This window comes from Anguilla anguilla, chromosome 13 (assembly GCF_013347855.1).
Source record: "Anguilla anguilla isolate fAngAng1 chromosome 13, fAngAng1.pri, whole genome shotgun sequence".
Lineage (NCBI taxonomy): Eukaryota > Metazoa > Chordata > Actinopteri > Anguilliformes > Anguillidae > Anguilla > Anguilla anguilla.
Window position 1 is genome coordinate 37,718,574 of NC_049213.1, and position 24,415 is coordinate 37,742,988.

General features: G+C 43.9%; 1 protein-coding gene across 2 annotated transcripts in view; it reads left to right on the forward strand.

Moving 5' to 3' along the window:
- The window catches only part of LOC118211895 (metabotropic glutamate receptor 4-like), a 234,557-nt gene that overhangs the window by 87,829 nt on the left and 122,313 nt on the right, over nt 1–24,415 (forward strand). For both annotated transcript variants that reach the window (XM_035389459.1, XM_035389458.1), the window contains exon 3: nt 19,322–19,538. In XM_035389459.1, coding sequence (XP_035245350.1) covers nt 19,322–19,538 — 217 coding nt within the window. The remainder of the gene's footprint in view (nt 1–19,321; nt 19,539–24,415) is intronic.

The window sequence follows — 24,415 nt, forward strand, 5'->3', positions numbered from 1 at the left end:
GCTGTATAAACCGAACAATTCAAGGTTAAGTCCCACTGGGGATTGAACCTGCAACCGGACAGATGCAAAGCCAGTTCCCTAAGCACCATGTTACACTTCCCCTCCCCTTGTCCATCCATCCATCCATCCATCCATCCATCATCTATACCTGCTCCCTCCCCTTATGATTATATTACATTACATTACATTACATTACATTAGAGGCATTTAGCAGACGCTCTTATCCAGAGCGACTTACACAACTTTTTTTTACATAGCATTTTACATTGTATCCATTTATACAGCTGGATATATACTGAAGCAATGCAGGTTAAGTACCTTGCTCAAGGGTACAACGGCAGTGTCCTTACCCAGGAATCGAACCTGCGACCTTTCGGTTACAAGCCCAGTTCCTTACCCACTGTGCTACACTCCGTTTCCTTCCTTATATCAAATATTAATGTTCAGAATATTCAGTACGTTCTTGCCTCTTGCCCAATGCATGGACAAAAAATGTTTTCACACACAATCTTTATTCTTAATTCAAAAGGCAAGCCAGTTCATTTTTTTTAAACAATGAACTTAGAAATATGATGTGTTTTAGATCACAGCCAAATGGTGTTGCCCCCGCTCATCACAGTGTGTATCCAAACAGTGTGTCCGTCTACCAGGTTATTGGGTTGGGGACTGATGTGGCAACTGCTCCTGATTGGACAACAATCAAGGACATTTTGGCAGTTGGCCCCTAACCACACGCCTCTTGACATTTCGTGAATAATAATAGGCTTAGACGACAAGTCATTCATCCACACAGTGAGAGGTTCCTGAATTACGTTTATCTTCACTCATTTTTTCTCATTTATGATATAATTATCTCTGACATTGGTGATAATGATTCTCCAGAGTGTAGCTGTGGTATTCGTTAATTGAGCTGTGTAAAAACTCGTTAGCTGGGTAGCTGTGTTTGCCTTTGTTTGCCATACTAATTGTTGGTTTGTCCTGTTGGTAAGTGACTGTAACATTGTAATGTGATTTGTACGTGCCTGAATCATGCCATGTTCAATTTTTTTTCAATTCAAATTTATTTTTCTAGAGCTTTTCTAGAGCTTTTCTTTACAGCGTCTGCATCTTTTATACAGATGTTATACAGATGCATGACCTGTCCAGCGGTCTGAGCAGTAAAAGCAAAGCACAAAATCTAGTCTGTAGAGGAGAGGACATGACAAGTCCGTCACCCCAACCGCTCCTCTCCGGATTTGGCCGGGGTCCTGTATCGAGCTGTCTCTGCCAGACAGGCTGTGATTTCTGGAAGCTTCTAATGATGTTTCCCAGATAGGTGAGCCCCCCCCCCCCCACCACCCCCCCTCCCTCCCGTCCCTCTTCTCCACCCCCCCCCCCCCACCCTCTCTCCAGACTCTGTAATTAATAGAGGCCATAAAGACACAGAGACTTGCAGCATCTCAATGGGAGCACTCAGAGGAATGGGATCTCGCTCTGATTAATGGCCGTCTTCCTCGCCAGACGGCTCTGCGCTCCGCTCCCCCCCCCGCCCCTTTCGCTCTCCTTTATCCAGGCTCCGCTCCTCCTTTCCCCCTCTTCGTTATTCAGGCTCCGCTCCTCCTTTTCCCCTCTCCTTTATTCAGGGTCCGCTCCTCCTTTTCCCCTCTCCTTCACTCAACCGGGCGATCGTGAGTCCCGCTTGTCCTTCCTGCTTTACCGAAAAACAAAAACCTCCGCGCTTCTTTATTAATAATCCAGGAGTCTCAGTCCGAGTCTGCGTCTGTGTGTGAGTGTGTGTGTGTGAGAGAGAGAGAGAGAGAGAGGGAGCGAGAGAGTGTGAGTGAGTGAGAAAGAGGGTGTATGTGTACAACCTAATAAAAAATAAATAAAAAGCTTTTTTGGGGGAAGTGTACGAGGAAGAGAGATAGTGACAAAGATAGGATGACAGACAGAAAGAACGAGAGAGGGAGAGAGAGAGAGAGAGAAAGAGAGAAAAGCAAGAGAGAATTTTATTTTTTGGCCAAACTCAGACAAGGTTGGACAGCAACAGATGGGAGAGCAGTCTGTGTATACAGCTGTTCTGGCAGTAACAGCTCCCTCAGAGCTAGACTCCCCTCCCCCCCACTCCCCCTCCAATCCTCACTGAGAGAGCAGAGACTGTGGTGCACCCCCAACCCCCCCCCCCCCCCCCCCCCCAAATCTCTTCGAGAAAGCAGTAACTTCGAGCCCCCGCACCATGGTGACTCCAGATGACTGTCCACTCCTCCCGCACACAGTTCTGTAGTGTGCTGTTACAATTGTAGTTTGTCTAATTTGAAATTAGACAATGCTGAAATTATTCCTGTTCCCTTGACAGGGGAGGCATTGGATAACCCAGGAGCTTATGTTACCTAAACTAACAGGCTCTGGGCTCGGCGCAGCAGTTAAGCTGGTTTTAGCCGGACCTGTAGGACTGCCGCCCGCTGGGTCACCTGTGAGAGAGCGGAAAGAATTTTCTTTTGTTCGTTTCTTACACTCTCATCTTTCATTCTTCACACCAGGGGGAACGCAAATCTGTCAGCAGTACCGCTGAGTTTTTTTTAATTCCTTCTCCTCTTAATCAGGACTGGTATAAACCTGGAACACCAGGTGAGGGATCCAGGTGAGTGATCTGGGCAATCGGTGGCATCGACCAATCAATGAACTCTCAGGTAGAAAAGGAAACCAGCAGTGCTACTGGCCTTGAGGGCCTGGTTTGCGTGTCCCCACTTTACTCCCCCCCCCCACACACACACACACACACACACACACTTGCTGCTAATAGCCTTCGCTGCTAATAACCTTCTCTTTCTGGATGTGATGTGAGAATCGAATACGAGCTATTCATAACAGTGCGGGTTAATTGCATGGAGAACTTGATTTCGACGTCCGCCAGTAGACGTATGGCTGTCGTGTCAGACGGGACGTTTGTTTGGTGTTAGACGTATGGCTCTGATGTCAGACGGGACGTTCGTTCGGTATTAGACGTATGGCTCTCGTGTCAGACGGGACGTTTGTTTGGTGTTAGACGTATGGCTCTCGTGTCAGATGGTACGTTTGTTTGGTGTTAGACGTACGGCTCTTGTGTCAGACGGGACGTTCGTTCGGTATTAGATGTATGGCTCTCGTGTCAGACGGGATGTTTGTTTGGTGTTAGACGTATGGCTCTCGTGTCAGACGGGACGTTTGTTTGGTGTTAGACGTATGGCTCTGATGTCAGACGGGACGTTTGGTTGGTGTTAGACGTATGGCTCTGATGTCAGACGGGACGTTTGTTTGGTGTTAGACGTACGGCTCTCGTGTCAGACGGGACGTTCATTCGGCACTAGATGTATGACTGATGTCAGACGGGACGTTTGTTTGGTGTTAGACGTATGGCTCTTGTGTCAGGCGGGACGTTTGTTCGGTATTACGAACAACGGAGTGTGGCACAGTGGGTAAGGAACTGCGCTTGTAACCGAAAGGTCGCAGGTTCGATTCCCGAGTAAGGACACTGCCGTTGTACCCTTGAGCAAGGTACTTAACCTGCATTGCTTCAGTATATATCCAGCTGTATAAATGGATACAATGTAAAATGCTATGTAAAAGTTGTGTAAGTCGCTCTGGATAAGAGCGTCTGCTAAATGCCTATAATGTAATGTAATGTATTAGACGTACGGCTCTCCTGTCAGACGGGACGTTCGTGGAGAACCGCAGCGTGATGGGGCAGATTTTTATCGCTGTGATGGTGTCTGTAAATCGTCATAAAAAGTTCTGGAGTGCCGGGCGCTTTAAATACGGAACGGGGGTTCGGATATTTTCCCCGCTTATTTTTCCGGCCTTGTCCCTCGTTACCGTCCTTTACGGCGTCGGTTTCTCAGGGCTGTGCGAAGGTAAGAGCTCCGGGGCATTAAAATGTATGCTGTGCGCTGGAATCAAGGGTCTAAATTAGTCGTCTGGGTCTAACAAAAAAAAAAAACTTGATTATTAATTCAATAGTCTGTGCCGCATGTTTATGAATTTTGCAGGCCTGTAATGGTCTGCTTTGCTTTGCCACGACGCACATTCAGATTCTCTGCACCATAGATGTTTTGGCTTTTAAAAAAAAAAAAAATTTTGTACTTTGAAGCACTAACAAGCACCAACGGAATTCTGTTTCACACTGATATCTATATCGTGTTTCTGCTCTAGAGTTTTTCACCCTTTTCACACAAGTCAATTCACTCTGCACAGCTCAAGACATGTTTTTTCTGCAATAGGCATGCTCGAAACTGACAAGCTGACCCCCCCCCCCCCCAAAAAAAAATGTCAGCTTACATGGCAGTTTGCCGTCTCCCACAAGAAAGACATGCTCAGGATTGTTCTTGTGCACACTGCTGATGACAGAGACAGGCTTCATTTCACAAAAGATGGATTCTTTTTTTTCTTCGAAGATAAATGGGTGTGAGAACTCCAAGCCCTATATAGACGGTAGCTTGGGGGGGCTAGCAAACCGAGATATGTGTCATAATGGCCAAGGTCTTTTTCGTTTTGTGGCCAGATGGCCTTGTCAAATACCGCCATCAGCGTAGCGACCGATCGAAGGCTGAGGCTTTTCTCTCCCCTTCCTGGTGCTTGATAGCCACGGCTGACGGTAAAAACGCAATTTGCCGTTGTGCTCGTCTGGGCTGACTTCTGTCAGGTGTATCCAGGGACACCACCGGGGATTTTGGGCCCCATGAAAAGATCTCACATGGGGACCCACCACCACCCCAGAAAATCCTGTATTCTAATACTTTTTGAGGGCCCCTGTCAGTCAGGACCCTTGGAATCCATGCTCTTCATTATCCATGGAGGAGGAAGGTAAAGAAAAATGAAAGATTCAGGAAGAAAATGATTATTTTAAATTGAACAAGCTTCAAGTCTTCTGTTACAGACCAACAGCTCTGAGAAATATCCCCTTTACTGGCCACAGCTGCCCATCTTTAGGGCATCAAATGTCTGAGCAGCAAAATGGCTGATCGGTGAATTAGCCTTTTGAAGTGTAGGTTTTTAGAATTTATTTATTTCAAAATTCCAAGTCAATGTTCTAGAACTCCATTGCTTTCAAATGCAAGCAATGATTGTTGCATCAGCATTAGAATGGTCACATACATGTTGGTGATCTCACACCTTAAGGAATTATGGGGTTACCTGACTGTAAGCGTGGGTCTTGAATGCTAGGCAGCGTTTTGAATTGCGAAACAAACTCACCTTTCCTCTCTTTTGGTTTTGCTTGGGTGTTCACTGATGAAATGGACTGCAAGTAAGAAAGGGAAGAAAAGTAAAGAACGACTCAAATGTCCTGTCACATTGATCCGTTTTGTCACAGACCGACAGCCCCGTTCTGTCAGGGACACATTTCTGCATTCTAAAAACCCAAACGTAAGCTTCTCGTCTATCCAGTACCTCATTCTCTCTGTACTCAAGTCTCTGTGTCCTTCTCTCTCTCTCTCTCCCTCTCTTCCCTCTCTCTCTCCCTCTCTCACTTATTCTCTTTCTTTCCCTCTCTCTCTTCCTCTCTCTCACTCTCTTTCTCTCCCTCTTTCTTTCTCCGTCTCCCTCTCTGTTTCTCTCTCTCTCTCTCCCTCCCTCTCTTCCCCTCCTCTCTCTCCCTCTCTCTCTTTCTCTCGTCCTCTGTATGCACTGTACGTCTTTGTCCTTGCGTATCTGTCTGTTTCTGTGTCTGACTGTGGACGGGTACATTTCCCCATTAAATAAATAAGACCGGGGCGATTCACTGGAACAGACAGCTGGCCTTCGCTGTCCTTTAAGTAGGGCACAATGCTCTTTACGATGACTGAGTAAATCTCACTCCTGAGTTTAAATCATGTCCTCCTGATACGATTTAAACCGGTAGGGGACATGAATCTCTGGTCTTTACCTCAAGAACGATATATCCTACTATGCTGAAACCTACACTACAACTAAATTCGATAAAAATACAATGGCAATTTTGAAAAATATTTTCACTGCAACATATTTTTGTCATCCAAGACACTTGTGTTATATCAAAAAATATATACTTAAACCTTTTTTTTTTTTTTACTACTCTCTGGAGGATATTAATCAGTGAGTCTCTGACTGCTGCTCTTGTGCACACTGCTTTGACATTGAATACTTACAGCTACACTGGCGATGTAGGACCTGGACTTTGACCTACTTTGGAAGCTTTCTTTCCGGAGGTCACTGGGAAGACCTCTGTCCTTCATCCTGCTGTACTCATGACTTTGCGTGGGCAGGTCATCCAGTTTTGATCCATCTTACCAGGATGGCTCGGTTTTCAGGTTTTTACAAAGAAAAATTGAAGCAGCAACTCTGATGATACCTTTCGAGTACTGAAAAAGTACCTGGATAATGGTGGGGAAAAACAGCAATGGATCACTGGGACAGTTTCCCTAGGAACATTGCTTTTCTTTAACAATCATCTTTCTAGGGTTTCACAGAAATAAAGGATTGCACTTCTCTACAAATGAGTTTACCACTTCACTCTCGCAAAATCATTCAGGTACACATATTGCACATTAATACTGCGCGATTATGCAAAAGGTTTCCATTTTCCCCTCCTGGCTGTTGATGGATAGTGTTTAATGATAGTCAATCACCGTAGATGGTGGAGCGAGGCCATGCAGGAGTGGGTAATGAATGGGGGGCTGGAGCCATGAACATACACAGGCACTGTGTGGTGTAATAAGGAGAAAGTGAGATTCTTAGATGTGTATTTTAGTCTTTTTCAGGGTCTTCCTGTAGGAATAATTCTATCTCTGAGATCAGAGGCTGTAAAAGAGCTGCTGGACCTTGCAGAGGAACTCGCCAGTGCTTCCTGAGAGGCTGCAGTGTTGGTCCTGTTTTATGATTATTTATGATAGACTTTTCGTGCCAGTTCGGCTGAAGATTCCAGGTCTCATTGTGTCCATTCAAAGGGACCTGTCCTGATTTTATCTACACTTAAAATAAAGCCTGAATAGGGCCCTCTCAGAGCAAGTATAGTGCTTCGGATATCAAAGCTTAATTTGTTTATAAATCATCTTTAAGCTTGTAGATCGTAACGCAATGGACAGGATCAACAAGGGACATCATGTCTCACGTGCAAGACCTGGGAACATTCTGAAGCATGTGACCATTGCAAGCCATCAGCCTGAATTTGAAGGTGGACGTGCGTGTATATAATACCTGCATTTTGAAGACTATAGGAAGACGTATTTCATCAACAATGTTACCCTGATTGTTTACCTGAATATCTACCGACTTGAAGTACATTGCCAGAGGGGAAACGTTTTGATCAGAGTGATCAGATCAGAAGGTGGACAGTGTGTTACACACTCCCCTGCACTGAAGCTGGGAGTAGAAGGCGAGGATGAGGAGGGTCCCCGTGGCCAAATATTTGTAATTCAGCCGTCTGTGTGTTTACCAGCTGACATTTCATCCTTCATCTCTGGCGACATGGCTTTCAACTACGGAAAACACTTCTGAATAGTCAACAGGCCCGCTGCTCATCAATTATTCACCAATGTTATCCATTAAACAACCGTAAGGGAGGGGGCAGGGGGAAGGGGGGAGGGGAAGGGGCTGTTGGGGAGGCTGTGGAGGCATGCGTTGAGGAATTTTTCTTTCCATGTTTCTTCTAACAGATTTTTTTTCAGGTGCACTCTACACACACATTTTTTTGTGGGTAGAGGTTGGTTGGAGGGGTAGTATTTGCTATTACCAAAGATTGTCAGTGGTTTATAGAGATGCTTCACTTTTGCGTTGCAACATTTCGAGTTCCTTTGCTATTGTTACGTCGCTTCTGCACGTCTGTTCACCCAGCCATTATTTTTTTAAGGGGAAGTACTTAATATGCATGGATTTAACTGGTTAACCAGTGAACTCAGGCATATTTGCTAGCCTTCTTGACCTAACTTCTGATTCTGTTGGAAGAGCAACATTATTATCTCTCTCTCTCTCTCTCTCTCTCTCTCTCTCTCTCTTCCCCACTCTTTCTCTCTACCTCTCCCTTCCTCACGCTCTCTCTCTCTCTCTCTCTCCCCACTCCCTCCCTCCCTCCGTCCCTTGGTGAGTTTACATTTATAGAAATGTCGGAGTAGAGACGGGCCTCTCTCCCAACGGGCCGCATGTCTGATTAGGTTGGTATTTCATCGCTTCTGCTTCTCTACCTTCCTTTGCTGCCTAATTGGTCCCCGTGGTACGCAGCTTAATTATCATTGTAGGAGGAAAACACTTAGCAAAACGCACAAAAACAAAGACGCGTTGGGGTTTGTGAAGTGGCGCGGTGAAAAGTTAGAATGCCAATGGTATTCACGCAGGTAGAAAACGGAGAAGCTAACCTTTATCGGTGGACGTTAGCTACCTGCTGGATGTCATCATGTAAACTTCGTTTAAGATTTTTCCACTCCTGTTTCCCATAAACTCTGACAGCGAAGTCTGTTTACAGCTTATCCATTTTAAACTTTAGGTTTTTACTCCATATTTATATGCTGTGGAGTGGACATACGCCTGTATGGGTTATTTCCTGCTAAATTGGCTGATTTCCTGTGAAACAGAATTTTAAATTAAGCTCCCCGACATTCGTTAAATGTGTACGTGCTTTTCATGAGTTGTGAGGCACTGGCAGTGCCATGATGCAGACACTGTATGGATTATCGATGTTTCTGCACTGATTATCTCAGTTAACAAAAAAAAGTGCCAGACCCCACATCCGCGAAATACGATGATCTTGCATTGCAGTGAAGAAATATGAAAGAGAAAGGATGAGAAAGTGTCCCGTTCTGCTTGAGCAGCGTCGAAGCGAGCGGTGGCACGTTCCCGCAGCGTTGCGGACACGTTGCGGATACGTTGCGTAGCGTTCACACGCACACCGGGAGGACTATAATAACATCAAGAGCGGGGACGCGATGCGGCCCAGAGATCCGGGCCGAACGTTATTGACAGGGCCATTTTTCACCTTGCAGTCAAGTTGCGAAACTTTAAAGGTCAGCGGTGAGGGATGAGGAGATTATGAAAAGGTCTTTGGCGCGCCCTGAGATTTTGCTGTCTTGGCATTCTCACCATACATTCAGCGAGATGCTTGTGCCTAAATATTTCCCTCTTTATGAAATATGTAATTGGACGTGGGGAGCGGGGGGGGGAGGGGGGGGAGGGGGGGGGGGGGGATCTTACAGTACCTCAACCCCAGAGTCTTCATGTGCTTTTTTCTGAAAGGGGCTTTTGCTTTTTTACATTTTAGACTCCAATGGATTCCTTGATGGCAGTGTGGCACATTTTGCATTTGGGATCTTGGCCAAAAGGTTGCAGGCTCAAATCCTGCTTTTGGGCTTGTCCTTGAGCAGGTATATTTAGGTTGCACTTTATTGACCCCGTGGGGTAATCTTCCCTCTGCATTTGACCCATCCTGGGTACTTAGGAGCAGTGGGAAGCTGCAGTACGGCACCCGAGGTCCAGCTCCAGTTCTGAGGCCAGTAGCTTTGGTCAAGGGCGGTGGCAGAGTGAACCTCACCTGACGTGCACACCTTTCAGTGTGGGAGGAAACCAAGGGTACCTGGAGAAAGACACACACGAGCACGGGGAGAGCATGCAAACTCCAGGCAGAGAGAACCCAGACCAGGACTCAAACCCACAATCTTTTTCTTGTGAGGTGACAGTGCTAACCACTACACCCCTGTTTGTGACTATATGCAGTAAAAGGAGAAAATATAAAATGTAGTAAGGTTTTTTTTTTTTGTGAAACAATAACTTGTGAAACCTTAAATTGACTTAAAAGTCAACCAAGGATTATTTCACATACAGTATTTAGTGACTGTTGAACTTGTAAAACTATTTGTGTGAAGAAGGGGGAAAATGCTATTAATTTTTAGACAATTTATGATTGAATCCCAGCTCTGATTTAATAAACTGAGGAACATTACCATAAGTGATTTATGAAACACTTTAGGATTAAAGCAATTTAATAGCGTAGTCATTATACCAACTTTTGTCTCTAATATTCAGGCATATGTTATGTAGAAAATAATTTTTACTTAATGATAAATAGAGGGGAACGGACCATTACATCGAAATATGTTGAAACAGAAATCATAGGCACTCGGCTTGAAACTTCGATTGAGTTTTGGCTACCAAGCCTTCGTCATTGCATAACGTATGGTTAAAAAAAATGGGGCACAATATTCGCACATTACAAAAGGTCACTAGCAGGTAAAAAAAGAAATGATGCCATGCAAGGCTCTTCATTATGAGAAGAAACACGTTAATGGACAAATGAAAGTATTAATTTAATGATGAATGTAAACGGCTGCACATCGTAAACACTTCAGCGAAAACACAGCCTAGCTCAGTTTTGAGTACACCATTACGGGGATTAAAAACCACAAAGAGCTTCTGTCCTCAATTATTTGGGATACGCTAGATACACTAGCAGTCCTTTTTTTTCCCAATTGAAGCAATTATCGTGAAACAAACATAATTTAATGACACGAAACCCAGTGTACTGTAGATTCTGCATTGGAACTACCAGCGCACCACCAGCTATCAATCACCGGCTCATAGTGAAGATGTGAGGAGCCTTTCATTGAAAGGTACATGAGACTCGCTGATTATCCAAGGCAGGTCCGTCCCCATCAAATTAATCTATGTTTTTTTCATGGTTTTAATACTCATTTTCCCTTTGATTGATCCGTCTTGTCAGATACACAAATAGTCAAGCTGCACCTAAAAAAATTTTTTTTTTAATCTTTTGAATTATGAACTGGTACCATACACCCCCAGATATGCTGTTGGGGGTTCAAAGTCTTAATGATATGATTGACAGGGTCATGTGACACACGTGCACAGTACTAACAAAGGATGTGTCTCTTGTTTTACAGATAAGAGGTTAAATATGAGGTTCTCACTCACTGCATTCATAAAATAATCCAACTGCAGTCAAATAATAATAATAATAATAATAATAATAATTATTATTATTATTGTCGTTGTTGTTTTTGGTATTTTTACATTACATTATTGCTGTGAATGGGCAGAAGTACAGTCAGTGTACAGATGCAATGACAGGAAAATAACTGATAGCATCACAAGTTTAGGCAGGCACTCTTCCCTTCAGTGCTCCTCTAAACATTAATACTTCAATAAAAAATAAAAAATTCCAGCTATATAAGTACACACAGAGGGTCAGCTGCAGCGTGCTTAGCTAGAGAACGGCTGTCCAAATCTGTGTAATAGATATTGGCTGTTCCACTTGTGATGTAGTTCTGTGGTTGAGGTGTTTAAACCTGAGGTCTAAGCTTCAGACAAGCACGCTGCAATTGACCCAAGAGGTTCTCAGCCGGGGTTTGTGTTCATTAAAGCTAACCAACATCCACTGAGACAAGCCTCCCGCTCTCCACACTTTACTCATCAAAGAGCTTTGTGAGCAGATGGCGCTGCAGTCTAATGGTTAGGGAAGTGGGATTGTAGCGCAAAGGTTGCAGGTTCAATTCCCAAATGGGGTGCTGCCATTATAGATCCTTGAGCAAGGTGCTTAACCTGAGCTGCTTCAGTACATATCCAGCCCTACACAAGGGTTGTATGCAAATAAGTTAAGCAGTGTAAGTTCCTCGGGTAAGTGCACTTGCGTAGTGCCGCACGTGTGTTACTGTTTCCGGCAATCGCATTTTAACAAGCGTTGTCCACGAAGGAAACTATTACAGGTTTTAACTGCTTGTTTTAACTTGTCACGTCTCCGATGTGTGAAATGTCGGAGGAAAGAAGGCTGTTAATTATAGCAGCCCGCCGTCTGCACCTTATCAGGTGCATTGTGGGGCGGAGGTGCGTTTCGTTGGTGCTTATAACCTTCTATGGTGTCCGTTCCTCGTAGCGGCAGCGGCTGCAGCTTGCTGTCTGGCACAGCTATAATGCGCCGGTTTGCTTCTGAGGGCCGCTAGCTGTTCCAATTAGCTCAACATGGAGGGGCGTGAAATTCCCCCAAAATCTCCAGGGTTTCAGGTGCTCGCGACTGCAGCCGTGGAACAGAATGGGGATGTGGAAGTGGGTCATTTGTTTTCGGAAGAAGACGCTCGTCCCAAATGACGTGCTCGCTTGTGGCCTGTTAAAGAAAACCAGCCGAGAATCACAAGAGCTTAAAAGTAGATCCTGTTTAAGGTTCTGGAAAGGGGAGGATGTCTGCCATGTACACATTTTCACACTAATGGCTAACCCACACACACGCGCACACACTCACAAACGCACACCCACGTACGCACACACACACGTATAGGCACACACACATATTTTGCCTAACTTTAACTAAAAGGGAGGCAAATAATTTGTTGTGGAAAACAAAAATTAAGCGTGGGATAGGTAATGCTACCACCAGTACCTTCAATGGGTGCCTGACCGTGTCAAACTTATGTTACAGTGGAAAGTTTAGTTTGACACTTCTGTGAGGAGAGTAAATTATCTAGCTACCTCACAGAACTATTACCTTGCCCTTTAGATACCTGTGGATATGTGTGTGTGCGTGTGTGCATGTGTGTGCACGTGTGCGTGTGTGTGTCTGCTTGTGTATGTGTGTCTGCATGTGTGTGTGTGTGTGAGTGAGTGTGTCTGTGTATGTGTGTGTGCATGTGTCTGTGTGTGCACATGTGTGTATGTGTGTGTGTGTATGCGAGTGTCGGCGTGCATGCATATGTGTGCGCATGTCTGCGTGTGAGTGTGTCTGTGCTTGTGAGAGTGTGCGTGTGCATGTGTGTGTTTATGTGTGTGCGTGTATGTCGGCGTGTGTGCGTGTCTGCGTGTGTGTGTATTTGTGTGCCTGGTATGTGTGCGTGTGTGTATGTGTGTGTGTGCGTGCGTGCGTGCGTGCCCGCGCGCGCGCGTGTGTTTTATGCATCTTTATTACTGTACCCTCAGTTGTCCATTAAACACTCGGATCACAATTTGCCGCTCTCATAAAAGGAAAGCTCACGTGAAAATTATGATAATCAGCAATCTAAATCTTAAATTAAAAATGCAAAAACACCACTGGGGTTAAAGACTGCAGCTTTGGCATTTTAATTTGGACCCCCTCTGTGTTCACTACAATACTTTTCTCTAGATTGGTTTTAAGGAATTCAGGGGAATTTTTTTTTTGCAAACTGATATTCCAAAGTTTCATTTGAATACATTTATGTGCTTGCTCTCACATTTTGAACAGATTATCTCAGATATTTTTTCTTCTTAAATTCCCTTATTTCGCTTTTAAGCACGAGCATTGAGGACAAAAGAAACATTATTAATGTTTCAGCTACCAACAAATAAATAAACAAAATAAATAAAATATGCAAATCGGTTTCCAAGGTCTTAAAGCGATAGTTTGGATTTTTTCACATCTAGCCAAATTGTCCACTCGTTATGTTTTCGATTGATAGAGAACATTTTAATGTCAGTAATAATTCTCATAATTCAGAATTCTGGGCATAATTCTCTTTAGAAGTGTACTGCTGTGTGCAGCAGATTTATTTATTTTATTTATTTTATCGTTTATTTTTACAGGGACAGCGCACAATTAAAAAGTAACTGCACCAGAGTTAGCTAGCAGCAGCAGACACTTGGCCGCACAATAAAGTATTTAGCGGTAATTTGACTTGAAAATGGTGAAATGACGGCTTGAAGGCGTGATCATAGACTGCCGCGGTGCTCTGTTCGCTGAAGGTTTCCCTGTGGAATGTGTTTAAGCGATTTTAGGAGCTGCGTGAAGGTTGCCCCCCGTTCACTTCCAGTATAACTTAACGGCTCACTGTGACAGGAGCCCCATGTCCGGCTGGACCGTCGTGAAAACGTTCCCCGTTCAGCAACAACATCGCGGGTGACTCGAAAATAGGGGTAGATGTAAAAAAAACAAACACCTGAACTACCCCTTTAAAATGCCCTTGTGGTTCTGCCCTCTCTAGGAAGGTGTGGGTCACGACTTAAGCAGACCCTGTGAACCTGCTGTTTCTGAAGCAATCGCTAATGCCATATTTTTATGTTGAGTGATAACGCGCTACTGATGAATATTGTATGATATCAGAGTGTGATTGAGGTAAATAGAATACTGGCATTTGCAGAAAGGCTGTAAACACATGCACAATCAAACAAACAAACAAACACACACACACACAGACATACCACTTGCATCCATGCACACACACAAACACACACACACACACACATACCGCTCACATCCATGCACACACGCATGCACGTACAAGCAGGCGCACACACACGCACGCGCACATACACACACACAAAATGCATTATGCACCCGTATGAGTATGATGTACAAAGCGGATGCCTGCTGGACACCTCTGGGTGAAGCCTGTAGAATGTGAATGCGTGTTCAGGCTTGTTTTTCAAAGCAAAGAGAGGACGTCTTGTTTCACCTAACAACCGCTGACATCTCTTTATAATTCTAAAGTTGTGACGAGACCCATTTCTCTGGAGGGATTGGGGATGAAAGCGGTTTTATCCTTAAAGAATGTGTTTGTAAAACCATTGGAAAACTTTTAGTGCTTTACATGGTTTTGAATGCTGGTCACTGACCCAAGTACACTGATCAGAGCTCGTTTAACACAGAGATGGCAGTTTTATTCACTGTTTCTCTGGGGGTTGTGTTAGCTGTTAATATATAACTCCGCTCCGCGGAAAGGGTGGCAGTGTAGCATAGTGGGTAAGGAACTGGGCTTGTAACTGAAAGGTCATAGGTTCGATTCCCAGGTAGGACACTGCCGTTGTACCCTTAACCTGCATTGCTTCAGTATATATCCAGCTGTATAAATGGATGCAATGTAAATGCTATTTTTAAAAAAAAAGTTGTGTAAGTTGCTCTGGATAAGAGCGTCTGCTAAATGCTTGTAATGTAATGGTGGGGGTTGTATCTAAGCACATGGCCACCAAGGAATCCACAGAAACAATTTACCAGAATTTATGAGAAAAATACCAATATCTTTAATTAGTCAGCCATGATGGATAGAGCCCATTTGCGAGAATAGCCCACTCGTAACAACACAGTTAGCTCCACCAAACATTTACTTATGAATGATTTAAAAGCCATAAGATTACTGGAGTGAAGAGCTTAAATTGCCTTGTAAATGTGACTAAATAACACGCAGTCCCCTGTTCAATCAAAGCACTTTTCGGCAGTTTTAGGGCACATACAGTTCAGCTGAAAATGAAGTTTATTCTCATGAATATTTGTCTTACTGACTGCGGGTGGCCTGAATAGTGTGGTCTAGATTCACAATTTCCACTGTTTAACAGAATTCATAAAATGCACTCAAAGGAAAAAGTAATACATACATGCAATTAGATGATTTAGTGAATTAAGGTATACAATCACTCTTGATTTATGCAACATTTTATGAATAAAGCAAAGTTGCTTTACCAGATCGTCATGCAATGATAAATAAATAGGAAAACTAATATTGACTAGTAAAATAAGTTCCAGAGCAAATGACCGTTCAACTGCTCAAAATAAAATTGACCACAAAAATGGTGCAATGTAACAGGAGTGCACTGAACAAACTGCCGTGTTTCTTTGACGTGATTGGGCAATACAATTCCGCCATTTTGCTGATATTTTACATCAGGTGGCCAGTGCTTGCCAGGTACAACAATGTGACAGAGGACCAAAACCGCCATTTTGCGACGTCTTACATACCTGTGTAAACGGGTGGATGCATGAAGCCGGGGTTATTTTGGCAGATGATCAGAGGGGTTAAACACGAGGCTGCAGGTGTTCTGTCGGTGTCATGGTGACCTGTTGAATATTCAAGGACGGTGTGCATCAGTTGTGGCTGTTGACAATCAGAGCTGGTCCTCTTCCACTGACCTGTGCATAATGAACTAAGACCAAGGGCGGGGTGGGGGTGGGGGTGGGGGGGAGAGGGGGAGAGGGGGGAAAAGCGCTTCGGGTGAAACCGCGGTTAAAAATCACATGCATCACCTGGTACTCCTGGGTCTTATTATACATGCATATTTATGCAAACATATGCATTTCCAGGGTGTAGCGGCCAGAAAAAAAAAAACACACACATGATGTAGATAATGACTGTACCATCATTTTAGCACCCTTGACTTCATCTGCACATTAAAGCAATTTTTTTTTTTTTTTTTTTTTTTTTTTTTTACAAATATGCAGATGTATGCATATGTGTCCTTCAAAAGATCAGACGGGTCAATCGTAGGAAACCCTGTGGTTTTCACATCAAACACGACGTTGGATTCGCTGCATGAAACAGACCTGGAACAGGAAGCTTTTCCTGTTTTCAGTTTTATAGAATTTTTTTTCCCCAGAAGTGATTTTTTTAAATTTCAGTTCTATTTTGTTATTTTTGCTTTTGTCCTGGGAATTTCAGGAGAACTGTGATCCACGGAATGCAAATGAGATCTTTATTCTTTACATTTGAATCTGTAGAAATCGCATTTGGGTTTTGATTTGATTGTGTACTCATCTGTCTGTGGAATAAGGGTCCTTTGCAATAGGAGGACATTTGAATAGCACACAGATGTTTCTTTTAAAGAGGGATTGCTTTCAGACAAGGATTATTTTGTAAACCTTTGTTGCTACTGCAGCGGCAACATTAGGATATCATTTTCTCATGAGTCTTAAGAAATGATAGCTATATGAGTCAACATATTAATACCATATTATTAAGGTATTGCTGTTTTGCATATGAATAATCACATTATTGATGAGATGAACTTGAACATTATTATGTGAGATGCACATTATCACCCCCCCCCCCCCCAATACCTCCCATACAGGTACCCCCTACCTGTGATTACTGTTATGATGCAGTAGCTAGAGCAGGGGTATCCAATCTTATCCAAAAAGGGCCGGTGTGGGTGCAGGTTTTTGTATTAGCCCAGCACTAAGACACTCGATTGATTGAAGACCATGATTACTTAATTAGTTGAAAAAAAAAACCTGCACCCATACCGGCTCCTTTGGGATTAGATTGGACGCCCCTGGTCCAATCTACAGCCTGGATCAACATCAGATGAGTCTGTGCCTAAAGAAGCCGATTCGTTTCCCCTGATTGATACATCAATCTGCCCACGGAACTTAATGGACCGTGATAGTCCTGACATGGCTGGTCTGAGCGGTTCATGTCGGCCATCTTGCAGGCTTCCATTCCAGACAGTTTAACCAGCTGATCTCACTAATCATCGTCTTGATTTGAGACATTTAGTGGTATAGAAATGGGCTGTGATTCTCCACTGCGCCGCTCTGAGATTTTTATCCATCCATCCATCCATTATCTATACCAGCTTATTCCTGGTCAGGGTCGCGGGTCTGAAATTTCAGCGATATGGAAATAGACTGTGATTCTCAACTCCGCATCTCTGAGAATTTTAGTGGAATGGAAATAGACTGTGATTCTCAACTGTGCAGTTCTGAGAATTTTAGTGGAATGGAAATAGACTGTGATTGTCAGCTTCGCAGCTCTGAGAATTTTAGTGGTATAGAAATAGTCTGTGATTCTCAACTCAGATTTTAGTGCTTTATAGAAAAAGTCTGATTCTCTAATACCTCAGCCGAGCAGCTGCGTTTCACCATAGACGCTGCCCGCGATTCTGATCGGCAGGACGCAACAGTAACAGAAAAGTAACACGTACACGGAGTGCGATTTCGGTGGATAGCACAACTGTTTTTTTTGGCCCTCTGTCTGGTGTACATATGCTTCGGAGTGTGTCATTTTTCCTTCCCGTGAGCTTGCACAGCACGGTGATGTGGCAGAGGAGAACACTGTGCCGCCGTGGAAGAGCGTAAATCAAAGAGACGTGACCTCAGCTGAGAGGGTTCATTCCTCCGCTCGCCGCCATATTTCACATATGAAATATTAGATATTAGATGAATATTCAGAGTTACTGTTTCCTTTTGAACATCATCCATGAGAGCCTGCAGGTCCTCTTCTAGGTAAATTGGTAATTTATGGCGTAGTAATAGTAATAATAATAATAATAATAATAGCTGCAAGCAGCAATTAAGGGGGCCAAACATTCACAGCCACCCAATGCTACAATTCTAGCATTACTTGTTGGCTAAAACACCTTCATATATCAAATATTTGATGAATAAATTAATTATAAAATAAATAATAACGTGTGTGTATTTAAACATGGGATGTGTACAGTATTTATCATGGAAATGTGCTTGTCTCTTTGCAGCGGCGCTGTATGCAAATCCCTTATAATCGACGTGTAATATTTTTCATGAGTCAGCAGAAACTTGGAGGCCTGGTAAAAAAAAAAAAAAATAATTAATAATAACTAGAATAAACTGCCAAGGATCCATTCCAGTTCAGCTGACATGGCGAGATCAGATAATTTATTAACGCTTGTGTACGCTTGTGAAGGTGTGGCAAATGCTATCCATTGCACCGATTGCCTCGTGGACCTGTTCCGCTTCAGTTCAAAATAGAAATAAAACAAGTGTTCTAAAAGTATTACAAGACTGATTTTCTTTGCATATTTTAAATCTCAGTATGGTTACCATGATTGCGCATTGGTGGACCGTTGCCTGCATTAAATCTCAAATAGCACATACAGGAAGGAAGTGAAAGTAATTATTAACTGTGATCAGTCTCCCTCCAGAGCTGCAGAAGCAATTCAGTGAGTTCTGGGCCATACGGTTTTGATTAATTTTTTTCCAATACATAAATAGTGTTTCCTGATTATCCAGAATATGGCATGAAACTGCTTCTCAGAGATGCACAAGCCCCCCCTCTCTCTTTCTCTCTCTCTCACCTACTCTTTCACTCACTCACACATGCACACACACACACACACACACACACACTGTAACAGACTGAGACTACCTCTAGTGCTGTGCTGTGTTGTATAAAGTTTAACCTCATTCTTGACCATGACAGAAACGTGCAGATGATTTATAATGTAATAACATAGGAAGTGGTCATATTAATAGTTGCGTTATATACTGTATTAAGAACTATTGTGTAATTAATGTTTATTTATGGATTCTGGATATTTAGTACTATACTGATATACTATTATACATATATTGGTGCAGTGTAATAGTATATCAGTACTATAGTGAGGTGAGGTGAGTTCCCACACATCACTGTAAAGCACTTTGAGTGTTCAGAAAATTGCTGTATAAATGCAATGATTCATTCATGCATTCATTCATTCATTCATTCATTCATATACTGATACATTATAATACTGTCCTGATATATACATTTCCCTACCTGCTCATACTGTACAGTGGCATTTGCGGCACATGCCACAGTCAGACCTAAAGTTCTGACCTCATCTGTTTTCTCTCCCTCTCCGCCCGCTGCCCCCCCCCTCCCCCGCCCCCCCCCCCCAGATCCCGCAGGTGAGCTACGCCTCCACGGCGCCGGAGCTGAGCGATAACAGCCGCTACGACTTCTTCTCCCGCGTGGTGCCGCCGGACACCTACCAGGCGCAGGCCATGCTGGACATCGTCAAGGCGCTGGGCTGGAACTACGTCTCCACGGTGGCGTCCGAGGGCAACTACGGCGAGAGCGGCGTGGACGCCTTCATCCAGAAGTCCCGCGAGGAGGGTGAGCGCTTCCCGCCGTGCCCGCCGTGCCCGCCGCGTAATCTGTAATCGCTTACCGTCGCTCATTGTCCGTTTTACCTATCGGTGGGTAAGCAGGGACTAAAAGGAGGCTTGAGCTCCTCCTGTGATGGCAATGCACATGAAATGCATTCTGGGTCAACAGGAAGTGCTGCAGATAATCAGATCCGTGCCCACCTGAACTGGAAAAATCTTCTTCATGAGTCCAACTGCTGAACCATCGAACAACATTATCACCCTAAGCTAGTACAGTATGCCGCAGTTCCATTACGATCACTGCTGATCTGCTGGGGATGGGTTTTTACTGGGTTTGGCTCCATATACACTCAACCTCTGCTGCGGAGCCTATCTGTTCCTAGAGATGTAAAACTGGACTGAACAGCCGCAGTGGAAAGGCTTTATAGAAGCACTCGCAGAGAGACGGTTATTTGAATAATACATTTTATATTTTCGCTGTTGCTGTTTACGTTTCGCTGTAGTGCGGGGGTGGGGGGGGGGTGTGGAAGGAAGACGGGAATGGCGTCTAAATAAAGTCAGGAAAGGGGGACAAAGCTGCCTTAGCGTCGGAACTCTCCCCCCCCCCCCCTCCCCCCCCGACAGGCCGTGTGACATGCCGTAAAAAAAACCACTTTAATGGCTTCAAAGTGCCGGCCTGAACCCCAAACAAACCCTGGCAGCAGTGGTGACGTCGGCTCGGCCCGAGAGAGAGAGAGAGAGAGAGAGAGAGAGCCTTTCTCTGCTTCTTTATTCAGCCTCTCCCCCTGAATCACAATCACAGGTCGTGCCGGAAAGCACCTTCCGTGCGAGAAGCCCTTTGGAGGAGGAGAAAACAACAACAACAAAAAAAAAACACGACGTACGATTTTATGACCCTCGGAATGGTACTGAGAGCAAACATGGCGATCGGCGCCGTGCTGTGATTGCATTAAATGGCTGTTTTTGTCTGTGCTGGCGATGGTGTTCTCTATAGCTATAGCCTTACCTTCCATAAAATTCAATATAAGTTGAGTTCCCCCCCCCCCCCACCCCCCCTTTCTGGAACAATGCAGGAGTTTAGCAGCAGGTTAAAAAAGCACTAGCAGTGGTTTATAAGCAAAGTTATACCCCTGTGTGGAGACGTTGCTTGGTTGGACACGTCAACTAACAAACGATGTGATTTTGAAAATACTGACAAAAACTGAGAACAGGGCATCTGCTCCAAGGTTTTTTATGAATGCTGTGACCCCCCCAAAAAAATGGCCTGCAGTAGCCCTGGATCATTCCGGAAAGATTACAGAATTGCCTCTGTCCGTGGGCGCACATTGATGTTTTGTCACTTTATCTATGAACCCGAAACCAGGAACACAACACAGCTCTGAGCTCTGAGCTTCTGAATGTGAGGGAGGAAAGAGGCATTCTGTGTGTACTGTTTAAAATGTTCACAATGAGGCGGATCGGCATGGCTCTGTTCTCTCTCAGCTCTCTCTCACTCACTCTCTCTCTCTCTTTCTCTCTCTCTCTCTCTCTCTCTATCTCCAGCGTTAGCTAACCCACACACTTTCTTTTCTACAAAAAATTATCTGCCACCCTCCTCACTTTTAGGTAAAAGTCAGGCGCATATGCACATGTGTGTGTGCATGTTTGTATGTGTGTGTGTGCGCACGTACGTGGTATATATGTGTATATGTGCATATGTGTGTGGGATGTGTGTGTCTGTGTCTGTGTTTGTTTATGTGGGTTGTGTCTGTGTGCGTGTGTGTGAATGTTTGTGTGTGTGTGCATGCAAATGTGTGCACGAATGTATGTGTGTGTGTGTGCACTTGCTGTGTGTGTGTGTGTGTGCGCACTTGCTGTGTGTGTGTGTGTGTGTGTGTGTGTGCACACTCGCTGTGTGAGTGTGTGTGTGTGTGTGTGTGTGTGCGCACTCACTGTGTGTGTGTGTATGTGTGTGTGTGTGCGCACTCACTGTGTGTGTGTGTGTGCACTTGCTGTGTGTGTGTGTGTGTGTGCGCACTCGCTGTGTGTGTGTGTGTGTGTGTGTGTGTGTGTGTGTGTGTGCGTGCGCACTCGCTGTGTGTGTGTGTGTGTGTGTGTGTGTGTGTGTGTGTGTGTGCGTGTGCGCACTCGCTGTGTGTGTGTGTGTGTGTGTGTGTGTGTGTGTGTTGCCTTTGGGTAGCAGGGAATCTGCTGTGCTAATGCCTCAGAATCCCATTAACACGGGACGCGACACAATGTAGACCGCGAACAGACAGGAGGAGATAAAAAATGAGAGCGCTAAATAATGCATTCCAGGTTACAGCGGTCAGAGATGAGGAAATGAGAAGTAAATGTTCTATTCTGCAGGGAGGAGTTGGAGAAGATGGCCGCTCTACTCTTTTCCCCTCTGATCGATCAAGAATCATAACTCCACTGATTGACTGGATGGCAGACTGTTGGTTTACTGTTTGTGTTTTTGCGCCTTTTTTTTTTTTTGGTATGATTTCCTGATGGGTACGATTGGCATGATTTTCGGAAAACTGTGTAGTTTAAGAGACTTCATATTTTCTTGTGGTGTTACCGTATCCGTTAAACCGCAGCCTTGCCCGTAAGAAGTCGGTTATTTTCTGTGAAAACGTTGCATGGCACAGATTTCCCCCCCCAGTTTAAACAATATGAGCTGTCACAGGAAGAAATAGGGGTGTAGTGCAGAGCACAGCACAATCTCCGGAACCAAACATCTCAGGGGGAAAAGGCTGAAGGTTTCCTAAATAGCAGAGAGGTAACACTACAATACATATTGGCCCTCTCTCCTTTTTGTCCGTCACGGCCTAGAATAAAAATGAAAATCCAAAATGTGTTTTACTTAGGTGCTGAGGTCATTCCAAGCAATATGATTCATGTAATTGTGTTCCCACATTTGCTGATACATACAGTATTGATAATTTATTTTCCACATTTATTTATAGTGAGATGCATACAAAGAAAACTTTGGATGCTAATTTTGCTGAGGATAAATAAGTGGCCTGTCCTTTGGTATTTGGAACTAGATTATCTAATGCAGTGCGATAATTGATAGATTACCGAGTGCAGCAGCTCATGTTTAGAATGCGAACTTGTTTAACCACAGTTAAGTTGTTGTAAGTTCTGACAAGACTGATGATAATTGCATTCAGACCGGTGGCTATTTTACTTGGGTCTGCAGGTTTATGAGATATACAATTGTGTATTGTATATGTAGAGGTGGAACACAATATTGTGTTTCTGATTATTATGGCCTAGGGGTAGTGCTTAGAATAGGATGGGTCCTAATAATGACCCCTGGAGTACTCCACAAGAAATTGGAGTCATTGAGGATATGTGCTCACCAATGTAGATAATTCAACCAATCTTCAAATTTGTATCTGGAAGACACCCCCAAAAAAAGTAAAAAAAAAAAGCTTTCTTTCTCCAAGTAGCTGTTTTTGCTTGTCACCAATATTAAATATTTAAACATTGTAATACACGGTAAGTTAGAATTCATTTAGCCATCAGCTGTCCAGACTATTCCTCCTTATATGTGATTTAATAGCTGCGGCTTTAAAATATGTTGGGCAGTTTGCATGCAAACCTGGTATCTCTGTCCTGCCGGTACCAATAACCGCCTGGGGGGAAGTTGTAGCTACTGTATGTAGAGGATTAAATTATGTGGACGATGCAGAGTGTGAGCTTCAGAATGGTTATTATTCCGGAAGGAGACATTCTATATGACGTCATCCACAATCACTCTGTTGGCTTCCTGGGAGACCAAGCGAGCACAATACTTTGATGTCAGGTTCATACTTGTATACTTCCACTGCTATAATGAGCTGGTACAGTTCCAGAAGTTGGTAAGTGTGCCCCTTTGGGAAGCTTGTGCACATGCTTCATGGGGGGGGGGGGGGGGGGGGAGTCTTTAAATCCATCGTAGGGAGAATCATTGGCTCTTTCTTTAGGACGTAATCGTAGGTAAACACAAGCATATTGCGTTGGCCCTGTGTCTGTAGAGACTGTAGTTTGCGACTTTAACGAACTGAACAGGGACAGGCTGAGGAGGACCGATGAGCCCCAAGGTGCTAAAGGTAGACTCGTCCTCCAAGAAAAGTGAGTTAATTAAGGTATTAAAAAAAAAAACTTTTGCGTTGGGGTTCTGTCTGTCTGCTAGACAAGCTCCTGATTGGAACAGGCAATAAGCCGGAGCCATTGCTTCAAGTGTGATGCCGTGATCTATGATAAGGTTAGGTTTGAAGTTCTGCAGGACGAAATGTGTTGGTTGGTTTAATATAGCAGGATAGTACAGTTGGTATTACTAAGCGTGGCAGCAAACCCCTTTGTTGGTATGGCTGTACCCATAGCCCAAGGGTGGCTGCTTTTTGGCAGGGACACTTAAATTAAATTCAAGCTGAGTGCCCACTTTATTGGCAGGCTTTATTTGACATCTAAAATATCGATGGAAGGACCGACAAAATCCAGCTATTAATTATTATTAAAGGTTTAGTCATCCCGTGTCCTTGATGTTTCAGTTTCCATGAAGCTAAATGCAGTATGAAACTGGGCCCTGTTGTGCCACTTTGAAAGGTTATTTGCATGCAATGCTTTTGCTCTTTGTCAGTACTATTCATAATCTGTATTTTAAAATGTGTCCTTCAAAATTCATAATGTGAAACCTGTACAGTCCATCTAGACATTTTTGTACCCTGTCCTTAATTATTCATTAAATGAAAAGTGCATAAGAATTGTTCATTCAAGCCAACATTTTCTTAGAGCGACCAGATAGACACTTGAGGTTGTGGGGTGAACAATGTGAAGTGTTTGAATATTTATTTAAAAATATATGCTGTATATGATCCTCCTTTGCTGCTGTGGGTTGATGCTTTGTGTGAAAGA